The sequence below is a fragment of the Phaethon lepturus genome, unplaced genomic scaffold (assembly GCF_000687285.1).
Source record: "Phaethon lepturus isolate BGI_N335 unplaced genomic scaffold, ASM68728v1 scaffold8605, whole genome shotgun sequence".
Taxonomy (NCBI): Eukaryota; Metazoa; Chordata; class Aves; order Phaethontiformes; family Phaethontidae; genus Phaethon; species Phaethon lepturus.
The window spans coordinates 89,548-107,154 of record NW_010541173.1 but is presented as its reverse complement, the minus strand read 5'-3'; the positions used below and the strand labels follow the sequence as shown (position 1 = coordinate 107,154).

Here is a 17,607-nt window from a genome sequence, read left to right as displayed (position 1 = left end):
GGGGGGGGGGCGGAGGGGGGGGAAATCATCAAAATATAGCGTTTCCTAAAGATTGCTATGGTAAAGGTATACCCATTTAAAATGTGAAAACTTCACCAGTTATCAATTAATGTACCTAAAAATGTGAAGGAGGAAGGACAGAAGGCCACTTCAATTTCCACAAAAGCTTATCAGATTTCTGTTTCTGGGAAGATGATTGCTGTGGACTAAAACATGGCCTCCTCTCTTCCACCCCCAGTAAATTGTATTTGAGATTCAATAAACTGAAAATAGAGTGGTAGCTGACTCTAACTTCAGTGCTACTGAAATGTGACGGGTATGCAATCTAGTATGTGGATGTTAATGTTTATGAAACTCCTATTTAAGCCAAAAAAGTGTATCCTGTCAACTTTTTTCAGATTCTGTTATATCATCGTTATTTCTAATGTAGTTTTTCTGTAAAACATGATTTAAAGCAGCATTTCCTTGTGGTAACACTTGCCTCATTTCTGCTACTTCTTTCTGCCTTACATTTGAATGATTAGACTCTTATGATACAGTAACTTAAATCCAGACGAATGTAACAAAAAAAAAAAAAATCTATTTCATGAAACTACATGAGCCATTCTGAAAGTCTGTCTGCAGCTTTTTCTGTTGTTGCCTTCATTTTCCCAGTGTAATAGGGTTCCTTCTAAAGGACTGAAGAGTTTAAAAAGAATTTAATTGCTGTGTAATAAGCCTTATCCTTTGGTGAGGTACTTCATTGAAGCTAGACAGTGAGTGTTTTGTGACAGAAGGAAAAGCTGAGGGGGATGGGAGGAGGAGGAAGCTACGAAATGACCACGGCTGGCCTCTCTGCATTCCTGTAAGGCTTGCTTTTTTAAAAATGGAAGCTACTTTTATAGATGCTCCTCCAAACAGGTTTATTTTTTCCATACTGCCCCATTTAGACTTCGGGAATGCATGTATGAAAGGGCAGGCCTCCAAAGTGACTTTCCAATCTGTTTTTGTGATTCAAGCCAAGTTCCCTTTAATGTATGGAGCGGGCGAAGTTGAGCTGACTCCCTTATAATATCACAGAACTCGGGCACAGCTGCTGCTTTAAGTGGCACTGTGTGATAATACAACAGCTCTGCTATTTACTGGGACTCAAGTGCCTGGACTGGCACACAGACATTATATGAAATCCGAAAGCATGAGGATAAAGGAGATTTCTTTGCGGCAAGATCCTGATCTAAGAAAGGAGTTGGCACTGCTAGCTCGAGGATGTGATTTTGTTTTACCTTCTAGATTCAAGAAGAGACTGAAAGCTTTCCAGCAGGTCCAGGTTTGTCTTTCAGTTTTTAAACAGTTAAGTTATTGTTGTCGGTTGTACCTTCACAACCATGCAAATTGCAGGAAATACATGCAAGTTCTTCCTTGGCTAGTAGGATTTCGATAGTCTGTTCCATGTGTGATGGTTTTTCTGTGTTTCAGAAGACTATGCAGGTAGTTTTCTGCAAACAAAAGAGTTTACTGAAGCATGTAGCATAGGTAAACTATGATGTTTGCACAGAGGCATATGCAGTGGAAAGTTGGTGTATGAAATGCTATTAGATTTTTAAAGATGGTTTTCCTTAATCTGTAGAATCATAATCTGTATGTATTTCCCCAGGAGTTTTAATTTACCTTCTGCTGAAATTGGGGATATAAAATACACTGAAGTAGGCTGTAACTTTACTAACTCAACCGTAATATGTTAAAAGGTACTTTCATACTTACACGATGATCCTGAATTCCTTTAAATTATGTTTATTTTGGACTTTGTGTTTGCATGAGATCAGTTGTTGCTACATGGTTCACAAGTGTGCCTCCACTGTTTCATAGGAATGAGTTAAATCCAACATTTTAAAGTGAGCTCATAAGTAAGAATAGAAACATTTGAAATGTATCATTAGTAGGAAAACTACTTATACAGTAAATGTTCAAAGGTATTATCTTTGCCAGGGGGAAGCATACAGCTGTTTTATTGGAGAAACTGAAAGTTGTTATTTCCTCGAACACACTTAAACTGAGGCTTTTGGTGGTATGTGAAAGCATTCACTTTGTCCTTACCTCACCCTCACTTCTAATTCACGTACTAAAGGTATATTGGTGGTGGTATGTGTGACTGCTTTTTTAGTTAAGGAAAGTTTAGCTTGAATAAAAATTATATTATCTTAGGATTTCTGGCTTTTAAAATCATTCTTCATATAGCCTGCTACTTAATCTTTAATTCAGTGCACTAGCGTCCCTTTCAGATGACCTTCAAGAGAGGGCTATAGAGCCCTGTGACCCTAAAAATGTGTTAGCTTTCTGTCTTCTATATTATTTTTTCCAGTTTGTTTCAGCTGAGCTATATAAGCAGTATTTATTCCTTTGTGCAAAGCAGAATGCAAGTGCTGACCCTGTGTTTTATGCCATTCAGCATAAATTTCTGAATGAAAGGATTTTATGACTTTATCTTTTGTGCTGAACTGGAGTCAGAGAAGGAAATTTGTTGACTAGAGACAGCAGGAAAAGAAAATACTATCTTAGTTACTGAAAAGTAGCAGTATCACTTAATATTTAGGCACCTCTGAGCATGAAGCAAGTTTAGTCTAGTCATGGCATCCTGTTGTAAACAAACAGATTATTGCCTTGTGTGGTGCCCCTTAACTTGATCTGTGTTTCATCGAATGAAGGTTGGATCACTTGCACTTTTACGGGGCTTTTTTATGTTGAGGTAGAAAACATTTCAATGTAGTATGGTAATGCATATCTACAAGCAACTAAGTATTTTAAAAAACTGCTTGTCTAATCTGTAGGTTTTTTTCTGTTTTAGCATGCTGCCAGCTATAAACTTACAATGCAGACAATGAACAAAAATTTTTCATTTTTAGGCAGACTTGCACTTCTTGGATAAATGGCAATTGTAGAATAATGTATGTTAAACCACATGCTATATTACACACAAAAATCTGTGGGCAAAACAGACTTAATAGGAGTATAAAACTAAAATCTGATGTCTCTGTTTCCTCACTTTCATATAAAGTATTTTATCCAAGGTTCCTTTTTGAAATGGTACTGCACTTCAATGTCATGATTTTAAGAAGACCTTTTTTGACGATATCTAAAAAAACCAAAATATGAGTGCTGATAACTCTTGGTATAGAAGATGATGGACATTCTTTACCTGACAGTTCAAGTTAATGTTAATTTCGAGATGTCCACATGGGTTACGTGCATTTCAAAGAATAGCTATTTATCATCTACATAATCACTGAAGGAATATCATGTTGAAATTCGACTGCTTAAGGCTTTTGTAGAATAACTTGAAAGTTTTTTTCTCATTTCAGTTGCTAAGCTTCATTGCCATTGGAGTTTACAACCTCCTACATCAATGTAATATTGGCTTTCAGACAGAACAGTTCATGAATATGATGTAAAATTAGAATCCTAAAATCAAGCAGAAATGGAAGCCAATCTTTTTTTCTATACTTATACTACACTCTCATGTCCATGCAGTTTCTATAACTTGTTAAACAAATGGCAGATTCTCCTTAAGAGGTTTAGTGCTTTTACAGCTAGCCTCTTAAAATAAAAACTGAGTAATGGTGGTGGATGGTGAGATAACATGTGGTTCAACATCTGCTCTGAGGTGGGTTGAAGGGAGTGGGTCTCCCACAGGTTCTGGGAATTCCAAGGCAGTGCCATGTAAGTAATCTGTGTAGGTAATCCCCTGTGTTTTGGAAGGGGTGGTCATTGGAGTGTAGCAAATCAAGTTTCATCAAAATCTTTAAATAGACAACCAGTAGTGAGGTGGGTGGCTCTGGAAAGTGGTATAACAGGATGTTTCTCAGTGGTTGCATTTATTAATGAAAATTAGTTGAACTGAGCAACATAGGGCTTTCTAGAAAGATCAGTTTCTCAAATGGAAGATAAAACAATACACTACTGTTGAAATATTTTCTATTACTTTGGGGGACTGAACTTTTGACTATATAACTGCATAAAACTCAACAGAACTTCAGTGTATCGTCTGCTGACACTGGTTATAAGAAAGACCTTTCTTAGGTAATTTAACACCTACAGAATATAGTGAACTGGAAATGCAGCACTTGAAGAGGCACTGTGTCCACCTTGCTCATCAATTTCTTGGAAACTTTGGAGGGAGAAGAAACTATCACCATGTCAAATATACTGGCAACTTAAAAGATGTGAACTGAAAGGCTTATTACCTGCTGATAGCTGAGCAGAGTGTTTTAGCCAACAGCTGGTGACATCCCTACCTGTCAGAGCTGGAATAGAAGCAGCATCATTACCCAGGCTATGTGAAGAAAATATGTCTGAAGTTGGAAACAAAATGATGACAGACTAAAGTACATCTGTGTACAGTGACACGCTTATACCCATGTAACTCGGTGATAGCTAAACTAGGAAAATAGGTATTTTTTGCCACTTAGAGGCCATACCATAATGTAAAACAGTTAAGTTCTAACTTTAAAACTAGATTTTCTTAAAGTCAAATAAATTTGTGCTGAATGTGATAATTTAAAAACAAAACAAAAAAAACCCCAAAACCCAAACAAAACCAGTTGGCCTAAATCTTGAATTAATCGTCTGAGTGTCAGTGCCAGAACTAAGTGTTGGTGTATTTTCTGATACCTTAACTGCATCATACCTTTGCTGTTACTACTTGGTGATTCCTGTAGTTATATGCATCACACTTCAGTGTGGAAATGGGAGAACTACTAGTTCCATTACCACCTGTTAATGATACTAAATGCTGCTTACGCAGGCTATTTATGTCAGCTGTATGAGAACGATTTCTTCGACTTCTGCAGTGCCTCACAAAGATTGGCTTTCCTTCTGAGTGAAGTAAGTGTAGACACTAGTGCCTCTTGATCACTTTTGCGCTCCTGTGTTCCCAAAATGCTTCATAAATGCTCGTGGCATGTTCAAGACAGCAACAAATGCAGAGCTTGTAGGTGCTAATGTGTGCTGGTATGTGGTTGTGCTGTAGTGCACTGATACCTCCAGTCATGAAGATTAACTTTCCCCTCTCTGAGGGAAAGTTTAAGTGAGGCAGTTGGTTTTACAACCATAGCCATAGAAGTAGGTTGTGTAACAATTAGAGGTCTCTGGCAAGCCAGCTTTCCTATTAGCATCAATTTTCTAATTTAATGTAATTTGCAGACCTTTTAACACCAGAGGGAGGACCCAATGTCCAGTTTTACATAACAGTTTTGCACCGGGGCAAAAAGGCTTTTTTTAAAGAACAAAATGCAAGTATTTGCTGGGGCAGTGGGCAGGAGAGGGAGGAATAGAAATCTCATCCCTGCAGATAATAGTTACACTTAATGCTAGTTTGCTGATATAATGCTAATATTCTGGAGCAGATGCCAATGTTTAAGATAGAATGAAAATATGTAAGCTAACTTTCGAGACTGGCTAGTTAAGATGAGAGGTTTTCCATAAATGGTCCCTTGCTAATGGATTGCCAGGTCTTAAGCTCTAGCCTCTTAAAGGAAGCTGTAAGCAAACTGGTAGTTTTTTACCACTTCTGCAGTGGAGACTGCAGGTTCGAACTTAAAATTTATTTGCTGCCTTGTGGTAGCAGCTTCTTTACCTGCTCGTGGCTGGTAATAAATTTATGCGAATATGTACTGTTTCTCTATAAAAGCCAATATGGTGTAGTTTACTTTCCTGCATGATTTAAGAGTCTAGATGTCAGTTGCCTCTGCAGCTAAGTTTTTTTGACCCAACAATTCAGACATTGAAGAGTTCTGATTTCTTTATTTTTCCCCTGGAATAAAAGTTTCATTAGTCTTTTCTCCATTTTAACACACTTCCCATACCTTTATAATCACTAATAGTAGATGTTCTATGACTGTTGATGGTAGTACTTTGTATGCTAGAAAGCCTGAAACAGTTTGTCGCATCTTCATATAAAATATCCTTCAACTTCTACAGGATCAGAAGGGGATCAGAGGGATATCAGATTGTTTTTGCAATTGTCCAAATCACAATTTGTTAGGGCATTGCCAGACAAGAAGTTGACAGAATACTTGCTCCAACTATTGACTCTGCAGCTTGGTAACAAGGCAGATCTTGTTGATATTTTTCTTGTTTGAGTGGCGTTTTCCTAAGCTCAGTTGCATTGAGTGATTGAAACTTGTTGTAAACATGGAAGGATGAGAAGCTATTGCAGAGTTTAAGAATTAGGTGGATGTCTGTCTTAGCCCTGTTTGTTACTTTTGATGTTGAACTGATGACCTGTCCTGACAAGGGCTGTTTTCCATAGACAAATGTTAGAATTGCCTCAGGTGTAACTGACTGTCAGTATTTCCCCATTAAAATGATGTTTAGGCACTCATGACTCCTTTGTAGGTAGTGAGTCCCAGTGTGGTCCACTGGCTGTCTGCAATCAATATGATCATGTACTAAAAGCATCTTGCAAGCTTGTCTCCTGAAAACGGTTGGGGCAACAGAATACACTGGTAAAGAATAGGAGTACTGATTTAACCCACAACTGGAGTATTTTCTGAGAAAGCTGCAACTATATGACAAAGTGGATATATTAGTGATTGGGATACGTGATTTGACATAATTTCTAAAATTCCTAAAATGGAGGCTGTTCGACAACAGCTCACAGCCAGTGACTAATATTTTTGCACTACTTCTGTCTTACCACAAAACGTAGAAGAAGTTGCCTTTCACAGGGTAGATTTTTTTTCCTGAAGAATCTTGCTTTTTTCATTTTATAATCTGTGCCTTTTTCCTTTTGTAAATTAGCAGGGCAGGTAGAAGAGACAAAAAGTATTTCCACTGGTAAACAACAGCAAACTGTTAGACAATCCTACCTCTAAAGCCTTTGGAAAAAGTTTTGTCAACAAAGCAAGTTACTGATGGACATGCATGTGATATGCAAAGATTTCTTGTGCTCATAGCTTGGTGGGGGGAGTAACTCCCTTTTTCTATTCCATCTCCACCGCAGGGCATTTATTCATAAATCATTAAATGCTTTCTAACTTCATAACTGGAACTTTTTTTGACGCTGAAGCTCTATGTGACTGTACCAAAAAAAAAAAAATTAAACATATGCAGCCGTGTTTGCAGGTGTTTGTACAGCAATAATGCATTTGCAATAGCGTACTTCAGTTCCCAACAGGACTGCATGGTTTGTCTAGGTCAGCTATACCAAACTGCAAATCAGGAGTGTCCTGGTATTTCCAAAATGACAGAGTAAAAGATCTGTTAGCACAGCATATATATATTACTGAAAATGAGGAGATTGGAAAGTGTATGCTATAATGGTTAGGTACCATGCAGAAAAGTGACACTGATGTATCTCGGAGAGTTCTGTCTTCCCTGAAGTTGTGAAAATGAGCTTTTGACCATTTGAAAGTTTTCTTGTGCTTGCTTGTTTATTGCATGCTGCTTTTGTATGTGTACGTGTAATATGACTTGTCTGTGGTGACCATTTACAAATGCTTTTAGTTGAATATGTTTTTACTTTTAATGTGCAAGGTGGTGTGTATGGAATGTATTTCATAGTTTTGGGCGGAAGCTTTTCCTGGATGCCACTAGCTACTGTGTCCTCCACCATGAGAGTAAAGACGCTATCCCAAATAGGTTTGTGTAGATGGTGTAAAGTTTGCATGCCCTGCTGAAATACTGAGGCTTGAACATAGAAAGCTACTTTCCACTGCGTGGAATTCTCGAGGCTCATTTTGGCCGTTTAGATACGGCTTGATTAAATTCAAGGGGAAAATGTTTACTGATAATTGTGCCACTATCAAAAGTTTTTGAAAGAATTCTTTAAGCTTTACTAAGACTTTCAAGGCTATCCAGTGATGGCCCTTACCACAGCAATTTCACTCAAACTGGGTGGAGTGCTTCTTTCCCTGGTTATCATGCAATTGAGAGGAGCTAGCTGAAATGCTTCTTACTCTGCTGTCTTGAGAAATTAGCTTCAGGTAGCAAGCAACTAATAAAATCTTTTTTTACCTCAAAATCAGAGTTTACCATACAAACAGTATTTCAGTGACAAAATAGAACTAAATTCTAGTTTGTTAATAAAGCTGAATATTCCAACATTAAATTGTGAAATGAATGTAGATGCTTATCCCTGCCACTTCGTAGCCAGGGATACTCTAGAAGGATTGATTTTTGCTGTTGAAGTTGATGTTTGCTCTCAACATGGACCACATTACTACTGAGTTACTGCACTAAAGGTACAGTAGAATTTTACACTGAGTGATAAAAAAAAAAGCCACCATGCACATCAACTAACTCTTCTGAGCTTTCTATTTGTAGTTTGGCCACCAGCTGCCAAATCAGGAAGGATTTTTGCCTGACCCAGGTTGTCTGTGGACGGAAGAGGAAACAAATCGGTTATATTCACCATTTGTTTCATCTCAACTTACAGTAACAGTGTCTGCACTATGAACTTCTGAACACAATGAGTTTGACATAGTTAAACCAAATATACAAAAGGTTTCCAATCTTAGAGCTGGTTTTATATGCTTATAGCAAATAAATTGAATATATTTTTATGCCATGGAACTCTAGTTATAAGTCCATCATATTTCTCTGAGTACTTCTGCAAGCTATAGTGCAAGTTTAGGGTCTTCCTTAAACTCCATTTTTACTGTTGTAACATGAAGAAGGATCCTGGACTCCTGACTGCTCTAAACCTCACTGAATCTTTTTTGATTTGCTTTTGGAATTGCTACTTGCTAGAACATGTCAATCCCAGAAACTCAGGGCAGATTAATTCTGCCAAAATGGGACAGAGCAGTGTATGGCTCAGTCACAAAAGTAAAGTTGGTTTAGCATTGAGGATTATCATTTGTGTTGAATCACAACACCAAATAACCATAAAATTTTGTACAGAAATAGGCTTGAGAGTAAACTGCCAAGAACAAGCATAAGTGAGATAATAGCAGTCAATCTGTGTAAAAATGAGATGAGTGCACAACCTGGCACACAGGCAGGAGACTCCAACATATTTGTTCAGAATTTGAAGGTGGACATGGAATTGCTAGCTGGAACACAGACTGCATTGGGAGGGTTACTGAACCCTGTTCCCTAGTATTAACTCAGGTGAGCAGCATGTATAAAATCAGAAACAGTGTAGTTCGAAGTACTTTTTTCTTCTAATGGTATATGGGCAGAATTTTATGGAAAAGTGTATTAGTTTTTCCATTTCCTTCCCCTTGTTGTAGCACAAATTCTAAGTGACTGCAGACCAGACTGGATCAGAGAACTGATCTGAGTTAAGGCTAACACCAAAAGTAAGCTAGTCTAAAACTGCATCAGGGTTAAAATTAATAGATGTTTATCTCTTACTGTGGAAAGCAAAGAGGAGAGTGTATGATAAAATTTGTCTCTATAGCACATCCAAAGCCAGCTGCCAGACAGTGACTTAAGGATAGCAAACTGAAGTTCGGGATAGGAAGAAGCAACTGGCACCAAAACTTTTGTTGCCAGAGGAAAGACATTGCATAGATACCCTGACACCTGTTTTTAGCATAGGTTTATTCTCTGTAGGTGTGTCTCTGAGCTTGATCATTTACACCTGTCTTAACTTTGTCTAAGGCAAAATGAATCATGATCTTAGCATGGGTTTAAGCCTAATGTAAGCTTATTTCAACTGACACTGCCACAGCATTCCTCTAATCTTCCTTATGTTAATATCAGAACCATGTTGCTTCTAAGTGTAATCAACTGTGTGAGATTGGATGAGGACAAATAGCTTTTTTTAACTTTGTATTTTAGCTGTCTTGGTGACCTGAAGCAACCTGATGCACCATCACTAGTGCTGACACAAAGATCAGTAAACTCTATTGGCAGGAGGAGGGGGAAGATGCAGGTGTCCAGTGGTGTAGCTTGCCTTATGCTGTGCTGTGAAACTTTATTATTGGGCTTTCAGATTAAACTATTCTTTTTAAGCTATTTTCAGGGCAATACCTAGATTTTGGAGAAATCTAGCTTGGCAAAAAACCCTCTAATTTTGAAAGCTTTCAGTTGTCAAAGGATCATCTTTCACAGAGGAAAAAATACTGTTAAGCATATCAAGCTGAATGGGAAGTGGTACAGTCAGTGAAGTCTTGCAGTAATAATTCTTTCCTTTTAATTTGGCTAGAAAGAGGCTAATGAAGAGTATAAGGAAAAAAAGGTCACTTCTTTAACTTAGATAGTTGGAAATCTAAATGTCTACCACAAGGTCAAGAGAGCTGGTGTTACAGAAGAGATGTTTCTCTGGGTTGTCCTGAGGGAAGTTCTGGTACTAAGCTTACTTTACCTATCCAGAAGCAGATTTTTGAAGGCACTTTAACATGCCGAAATATTTGAGGTCTTGGAACACATTTTTATAAAGTCTTTTCCTTCCAAATGAGACTGAACCCTTTTCTAGACAATAGTAGCATAAATCTTTTATCTGGTGTTTTCAAGATTTAAATTCCATAAAATTACTGATCATATCTTTGCTTATGTAGAGGGAAATGTTGAGTTTCACTGCGCAATCAAATAGATGGTAAGTTAAACAAAAATATTCCTGTGACTTCATTGGTTAGACTTAAACTGACAGCTATAAAAACAGAGATGGGAAGGCTGGTTAGGTACTCCTTTTGAGCCTGCTAACGGATAACCTTTTAATTAAATGGTAATTGTGAATGTAACTTTGATAGACTGTAGGACACCTTGTATTCTGTAAGAACTTACTGAACTTAATAAAAGAGAGACTTTTCGTGAAAAAAAAAGTGTAGCATAAGCTTAGAATTTGCAAATGCATGTGCTAAACAGCATTTGGGTCTCATCACCCTGTTGTCCTTTGGGTCTCAGTGTTGACTTCCATTTTCTATTGTATATCAAGATGCAGTATCTGCTTTTGTTGTTGGATGGTTTATAAACATTGTATGTGGGTGGTTGCAGAGATGTTAGTATTTAAAAGGCTGCATAGCATACCTCTGCATAAAATCCTCTTAGCTTATTATGCACTTTGTTTTAGTCAGGTAACATTAGCATAAAGTCTGATATATAAGAATAGAAGACCCTGTCTATTGAAGAAATAGATTAACTTCTGCACTGCACATGTGAAAAGTATTGCAACATTCCTTTTTTTAATTACCTAGTTAAAATTACTAAGGATTTGAATCAAACTTTTACCTATTTGATAGGTAAAAATCTCTTTATAGCAATTTCAGTATTTAATGCCATTTTTTGTTTGGGATTGTGGTGTACCACTTCTTAGTAAAACCTTAATGTGAAGTTGGGCATACATGTGTTGTAGAATTTTTTGGGGTCCTACTATCTTGACCTGTTGTATGTATTCCATTGATGTTTTTTCTAATATGGACATCCTTATGGAAATTTATGTCAAATAATACAGCAAAAACTGAATGCGAACTCTGTAAATATGTTATAAATGTTTTTTTCCAGAGAAATATGCGTAACAGATGTTGGTGTCTGTCAGATACTAGAAAGCATTGGCACTTCTGAATGAAAATATATTTTTCTGTAGCCATGTCAAAACAATGCAAATACCAAATCAGTTCAATTAACTTGTGTCTTAATCAGTAAGCTGTTTAAAAATATTACATTCATATTTACCTTGTTTCCTTTTCCAGCCAGTCCTTTTTAAGTGAGGTTTCACTCACTTGCATTTGAATCTACATATTCAACCCCTTTTTGGGGTTCAGTACTTCTGGGTGGTAGTCTCTATGTGCAGATGTAGATCTAGACTTGACTTGAGTATACAGTCTTCAAATATCTGTGAACAAGCACCCCCTTCCTTTTTAATTCAGAAATACATTCTGTTGTTGAATGACTCCATCATAGCATCAGCTCTTTCAGTTGAGAGAGAGGGGAAAAAGGCACCCCATTTTAAAATCCCCGCTGTCTTCACTGTTGTTTAGAATCAAGTTAACTGCCAAGTGCAACTCATCTGTTGGTAGAAATAAAACTATCTAGCAAGAAGACTGAACTTCTGTCTTTGGAATGAGGGGTATCCATGTTCCCTTGTATTTACTGATGTATTACTATATTGTAATTATAATAATGGTTTTATACCATTATTATAAAGAACTGCTGGAAAACAGTTGGAAGAGGATCTGCAGAGCTGCAAAATAAAATGGGAAGCTTGCCCTTTGAATGGTGACCCCTGTGGGATATAAATTTCCACTTCCTCCTCTGTAAAAGTCAAGGCAAATAAGTGTTGGATAGCTGTGGACAGTTATGATTGTATATGTCAGGAATGAAAACTGGTTATGGATTAAAAGCCTTTTGAATTCTCTTATAGACAAACCTTACACAAGTTTGTTTACATTATTACAAACAAGGAGTTTTCAAGGTATCGTCACTTCCCATCTTTTATGTAAAACTTAATTCCAGTGGAAATTTGTAATAAGATTACAGATTGTGGACTTTACGTATACTTATTGCACAGTTAATGTGCCATTCAGTCCTGACACTGCAGCATGCATCTGCTTGCATGAGTGAGTTACAAGTTTATACAGCTGTTATCCTTAACTCCAAGCATGTTATTTTTTATGCTGTTTCTTGGCAACTTGCAGTAAAAATCTTACTTACCAAACCTGTCTTTTTTGTCAGTTTAGCTTACTGATACCAGTATTAAGGGCTTTAACTTAAAGCCACAAGAAAATGTGGATCAGTTTCTAAATGTTAAATTGACCACTGAAATGGAATAGTTGTATAAAAAGAGTAATGGGCTGTTGCTGCAGATCTTCCATACAAAGATCTTGTATTAGCAGACTTCTAGCAGTTCTTGTTAATGCAGAAATTCCCTGGTTAAAGTTATAATTAATTTTAGAACAGCTTAATCTCACACAGTTAGTGCATTTTGATTGCCCTGAAATAACAGAACTGACTCTCTTCATCAGCTCTACAGTATGTGCATCTGCAGAAGTAACCAGCTGAAATTGTAGAAAGCAGTGGAGCTTTCAGAGTCCTTTTAGCATCACACGTTCCTTCACTAGAGTGCACGCAGTAGAGCAGTCCCAGTTGTACAAGGACCCTGTCAGTTGTCAGGTGGGATTCAGACTGCGAGAAGGGAAGAATCCCTGGCCCTTCTTGGGAAGGTGAGGAGTGGGAGGGGATACTTAATACTAACTTTATAGTGCATTAGTTGGAGCTGATAGTTTTGGATGACCTGGTTCTTTCTTTGGTACAGGCTCTTATCCCTGTGTTGACTGACATTAACAGTACAATTCAGTTGTCCAACAGCAAGTTGCTAGTGGCATTTAAGAAGCATTAGTGTGCTCAGAGCATCCATGTGGCAGATGCAGAACAAGAACTGTGCTCGGAGCTGGCTGCTGGATACCATGTGGAATACTCAAGGGTGTTTTGGGTTGTGCCCTAGATGATACTGTCACTAGAGGCCTATATGTAGGCACCAAATAAATCTATCAGAAGCGATTATGGTCATACACTTTCTAATGCAAATGAAGTGTTTTTATAGTTTCACCGACTTTGAGAAACCAGCATCTATGAATAAGCAACACCTTTCAATATAGGAAGTTAGTTTGTCTGGCAGTGAGATGTTTGTAATCTATAATTGGTTTTAGAATTCAATAAATACACTGTTTTATAGAATACATATTAGATAATTTTACATCAAACACGCCAAATTCAGTCAGGCTTGCTTAAACGTAACATTTTTATCTTAGAAAAATCAAATTTCTTCACATATACATCTATTTTCAGTTCTGAATACGTTGCTTAATTTCTTCCTCATAATCTTGGTCTGGAACATGTTTACAACAGACAAAAAGATGAAAACTAAGTAAAAACCTTTTACTGTAGAACTGTCTTAAATAACACCCAAGGAAATTACACATACTAGAATAGCTCTTACTACAAATCCTGAACTGAGATCTCTGCGTGCATTTTAAACAAAGCTTTTAACCTGGACTAATCGAAAAATTTATTTGGTATTCTGAGGTATCTGAAGTAAGCAAGCAGTTTCTGATAAAGTTTCCAATGAACAAATTGTTCTGTTGATAGCCTTTCTTCTTCTCTTGGGACCTTTTCCAGTGTAGTCTTCCCTCTGCCCCTACCTTTTCCTTTCAAAAGAAACTGGTTTTTAGTCTGAGTCTCTGAATTTTCCTAGCTTTGGGTTTTAAAAATGCCTTGTCTGTACTAGGTTTTCTCGAAATACTGATTTACCTCATGTTACCCGAAACATTCGGGGCTGTTAGTAGTCCATAACTGACACTCTTCTCAGATGAGGCACACCTCCTTGGGCATCTCTGAAGAACTGGAACACCTGCTGCTTTGGTGCCAATTTGAGCAACTTGCATGGGAGTGGCTATCCAGGCAGATCTTGTAAATGGGGAAAAGGGGAAATAAAATAAAATAACCTTACTTTGGGGGGGGGCGGTTCTTTTTTACCCCAATTCTGGTTGGAAATGAGAGATGGAATTCAGGATCTGGAACATATTTAACACTAGGATGAGCCACCTTATAGCATTAACCATTATTTTTACATTTGAACGGTGGCCTTGGGATGAAAGACTTTATGCTGAATTGTTAATTTTCAGTTGCCACATAACTCTGTTGTTACTTTGCTTGTTATCTTTGTTTCTCTGCCTTATTGGCCTTTTGGAAACGTAAGTACAAGGTAAACTCTTTTTTACTGAGGCTAAATGCATTTAAATAAATAATTTCTCTTGTTACTGGTCTTCTTTCTTTTTTTTAGTAGTACAGTATATCACAGATTCTTGAGAAACAGTTTTCTAAGCTCTCATGCCATAATTATGTATAGTTTACAATACTCCTGCTGCAGGAGTCATTTACTACCTTTATAAAATCAAGCATTTTTTAAGATTAAAAAAAACCAAACAAACCAGCCACATTGTCTTCACTGTAACTAAATTAAACAGGTTCATGGTTTGTTATGAAGTTGTCATGCTTATTTCAAAGTTCAAACCTGTAAAAATGGAAATATTTCATAAGCAAATTCTTTTATGACCTGTCTGTTAAGCTAGAAGTTGACATTTTTTCTTCTGAAACTGATAATATAACCTGAGTTATTTCAGATGTCTCCAAGAAGCTGGCTAGTGTATTAATATTGAAACTTGATATGTTGAAGACTGAAGTTGTTTTTATTAAATTTTAACATCCTAGAAATGTTTCTAAATGGCAGGTTTTGGAAATACTCATGAATTTTTCCAATTCTTAAATAGCTTATTCAGCCTATCATCAGAAATCTTTTTGAAGGTGTGTTGTAACATAAAATACCAAGAGATTCAAGTCATCTGAGGATGACTGTTATACGTGATTTCATTGTACCTGACTGTCAAATGTGTATTTATCTATTTAGGTTCAGACAAAGAAGGAAGACAGTTTGCCACCATCACTTAGTCAGAACATTCCAACTTTCTATTTTCCTCGAGGATGTCCTAAGGAAAAAGTGAATATAGATGCTGTGATTGCCAAAATTGAGAGAACTTTCTCTGAGTTTCCAAATGAGAGGGCAACGTTAGAAGACATGGGGAAGGTTGCAAAGGTGAGAACTTGCTGGCTGTCTGCTTTTAGTACTGTACACCTATGGAAAGGAAACATGAGTTCGGTGTGCTTTGTTTTATTGCATTATGTGTGTTCATCTCCTACAAGGTAGTACCAGTAAGACATGAAATTCAGCATTGTTGATAGTACAATTATGTGTGGAAATTTTTGCATTAGCTGTGTCTCAAATGGCACTGCATTTTACTTACAAAAAGAAACAAACACTAAAACAAATCTTGAACTTTTTTTTAGTTGCATAAACAACCAAATACTGGAGGGCACATTTTATGTTTTCTGCATTCCATATTGACTAACAGACTTAAGGCAAAAGCACTGCTAATGTGTGTTTTGTTTTCAGGCTTCCACACTGTTTTTTCTCATCAGCAGAGTCAGGAACCTCCGTTGTAAAGACATTGAAAGACAGAAATTATAACTTGAGATTACATCCCTCTAGTCATTATTGAGTAGCTAATTTAGAGTTACGGCAGAGTGACAAAATACTGACCTTAGAAAGCAGAAAATATTTCTTAACTTCTGTGTAACAGACAATAGTCTACTTAATTTAACTTAAATTTTCATTTTGTTATATTGAATCAACCCTTGAAATATTATCACTGCATGTCATGGTCTTGGTCCTGAGTCTCAGGTTCTCATTCCTGTTCCCGTCATTGTAAATGCAAAGTCCAGGGTCTAGAAAGTAGAAACAAAGACTTTTCACAAGAGCAGGACTGGGCATTCAGAAACTCCTTGTTTGCCTCACCAGAAGTGTTTACCTGCTAAGCTGAATGGTAAGGTTCCCACCTTCCACAGCTCCTTTCCATGTAGAAGTGGGGAGAGGTGGAAGAGACCCTTCCCTGTTCACAATTCAGTTGTGAAAGGCACCCTCCTGAAGCATAGGGAAAAGCCTCTCAGACTGAGGAGAGTATTTGTCAAACTTGCTTTTTCTTATTTTTTAAAGTACTGGTTAAACTCTTGCTTGAGAAGGAGCTGTCCTTTTGCTCCAGTGACCTTATACATGTTGCAGTATTCACAGTCTTATTTGACAGACATCCACATAAAATTCTCAGAGGTGCCAGCATGCCTGACTACTCCAGGTCATAGTCAGTTTTAGGCCAGAGGTAGGTATTTAGCTGTTAGGACTGAGGAAGCTTGGAGCAGACACAGAAGCAGCACTGTATAGTTGGGAGCATTGAAGCTGTGAAGGTGTAACTGTTGGGTATCCTGAAGCAAGATACTGCTGTTCGGGGCAGGCTGGCCTGCGACTTAAAATTGGATAGAAGATGTGCACCCTCTGAGCCAGACAAATGTAAATTTGCTCCAGTTCAGAAGCTGTGTAACTGTTTGCTGTCTTGAGCTCACGTTAATGATATCCAGCTCTTTAGTGGAGCTTGTTAACATGGACTGCTTGGAGGGTGGACAGAGCATCTGTTAGGAATGCTGCGAGTTGCCCTGTGTTTTGCTTTCTACTTTCAGATTTCAGCCTAAAGCAGTTGCTTAAAATTAATTATTTTGAAAGGTGCAGTTGGTTTCAGAAACAGTTTAAAAAAAAAAATCTATGCCTTAATGTTTTCTTCTTAATACTTGTAAAATTTAATTTTTGTAAGATTTATGAGGGAGGGAGTAACCCTCAGATAAGCAATCAGTGGACTGACTTGATGTATACTTTAATCCTAGGCTTGTGAATGCCCACTTTACTGGAAAGGTCCTTTGTTTTATTGTGCTGGAGGTGAACGAACAGGATATGTGTCAGTTCATAAATTTGTTGCAATGTGGCGGAAGTAAGTAGATTACTTTTTTAAAATTACTACGTTTTTTAATTGAAACATGATATTTCAGGCTCTGACTGAGATCCAATCTGTAAAGGGGAGTAAAACACCTTCCCATAAACAACCATTGACAGCAAACTTGTACCTAGGAAAATTGTAAGTAAATCATCACTTTAACATAAACAAACAAGTCTGTATTTACAATGTTTATAGACTTTTTTTTTTTAAATGACTGGCTGTTTATGGGAAAAGTGAAAACCATGGCCTTAACTTGTAGATGCCAGTTTTGGACAAAATGCTTTTTCTGTCTAGTTCTCCTTCTAGTTCTAAC

General features: G+C 37.3%; 1 protein-coding gene across 2 annotated transcripts in view; it reads left to right on the top strand.

Moving 5' to 3' along the window:
- The window catches only part of PPP2R3B (protein phosphatase 2, regulatory subunit B'', beta), a 51,309-nt gene that overhangs the window by 13,906 nt on the left and 19,796 nt on the right, over positions 1-17,607 (top strand). The window contains exons 1-3 of one of the 2 annotated variants that reach the window (XM_010287649.1): positions 1,002-1,306; positions 15,326-15,511; positions 17,185-17,288. In XM_010287649.1, coding sequence (XP_010285951.1) covers positions 1,160-1,306; positions 15,326-15,511; positions 17,185-17,288 — 437 coding nt within the window. In that variant the 5' untranslated portion in view covers positions 1,002-1,159. Of the gene's footprint in view, positions 1-1,001; positions 1,307-15,325; positions 15,512-17,184; positions 17,289-17,607 lie in introns of those variants that run through there. The other variant, XM_010287648.1, reaches the window with a different exon arrangement.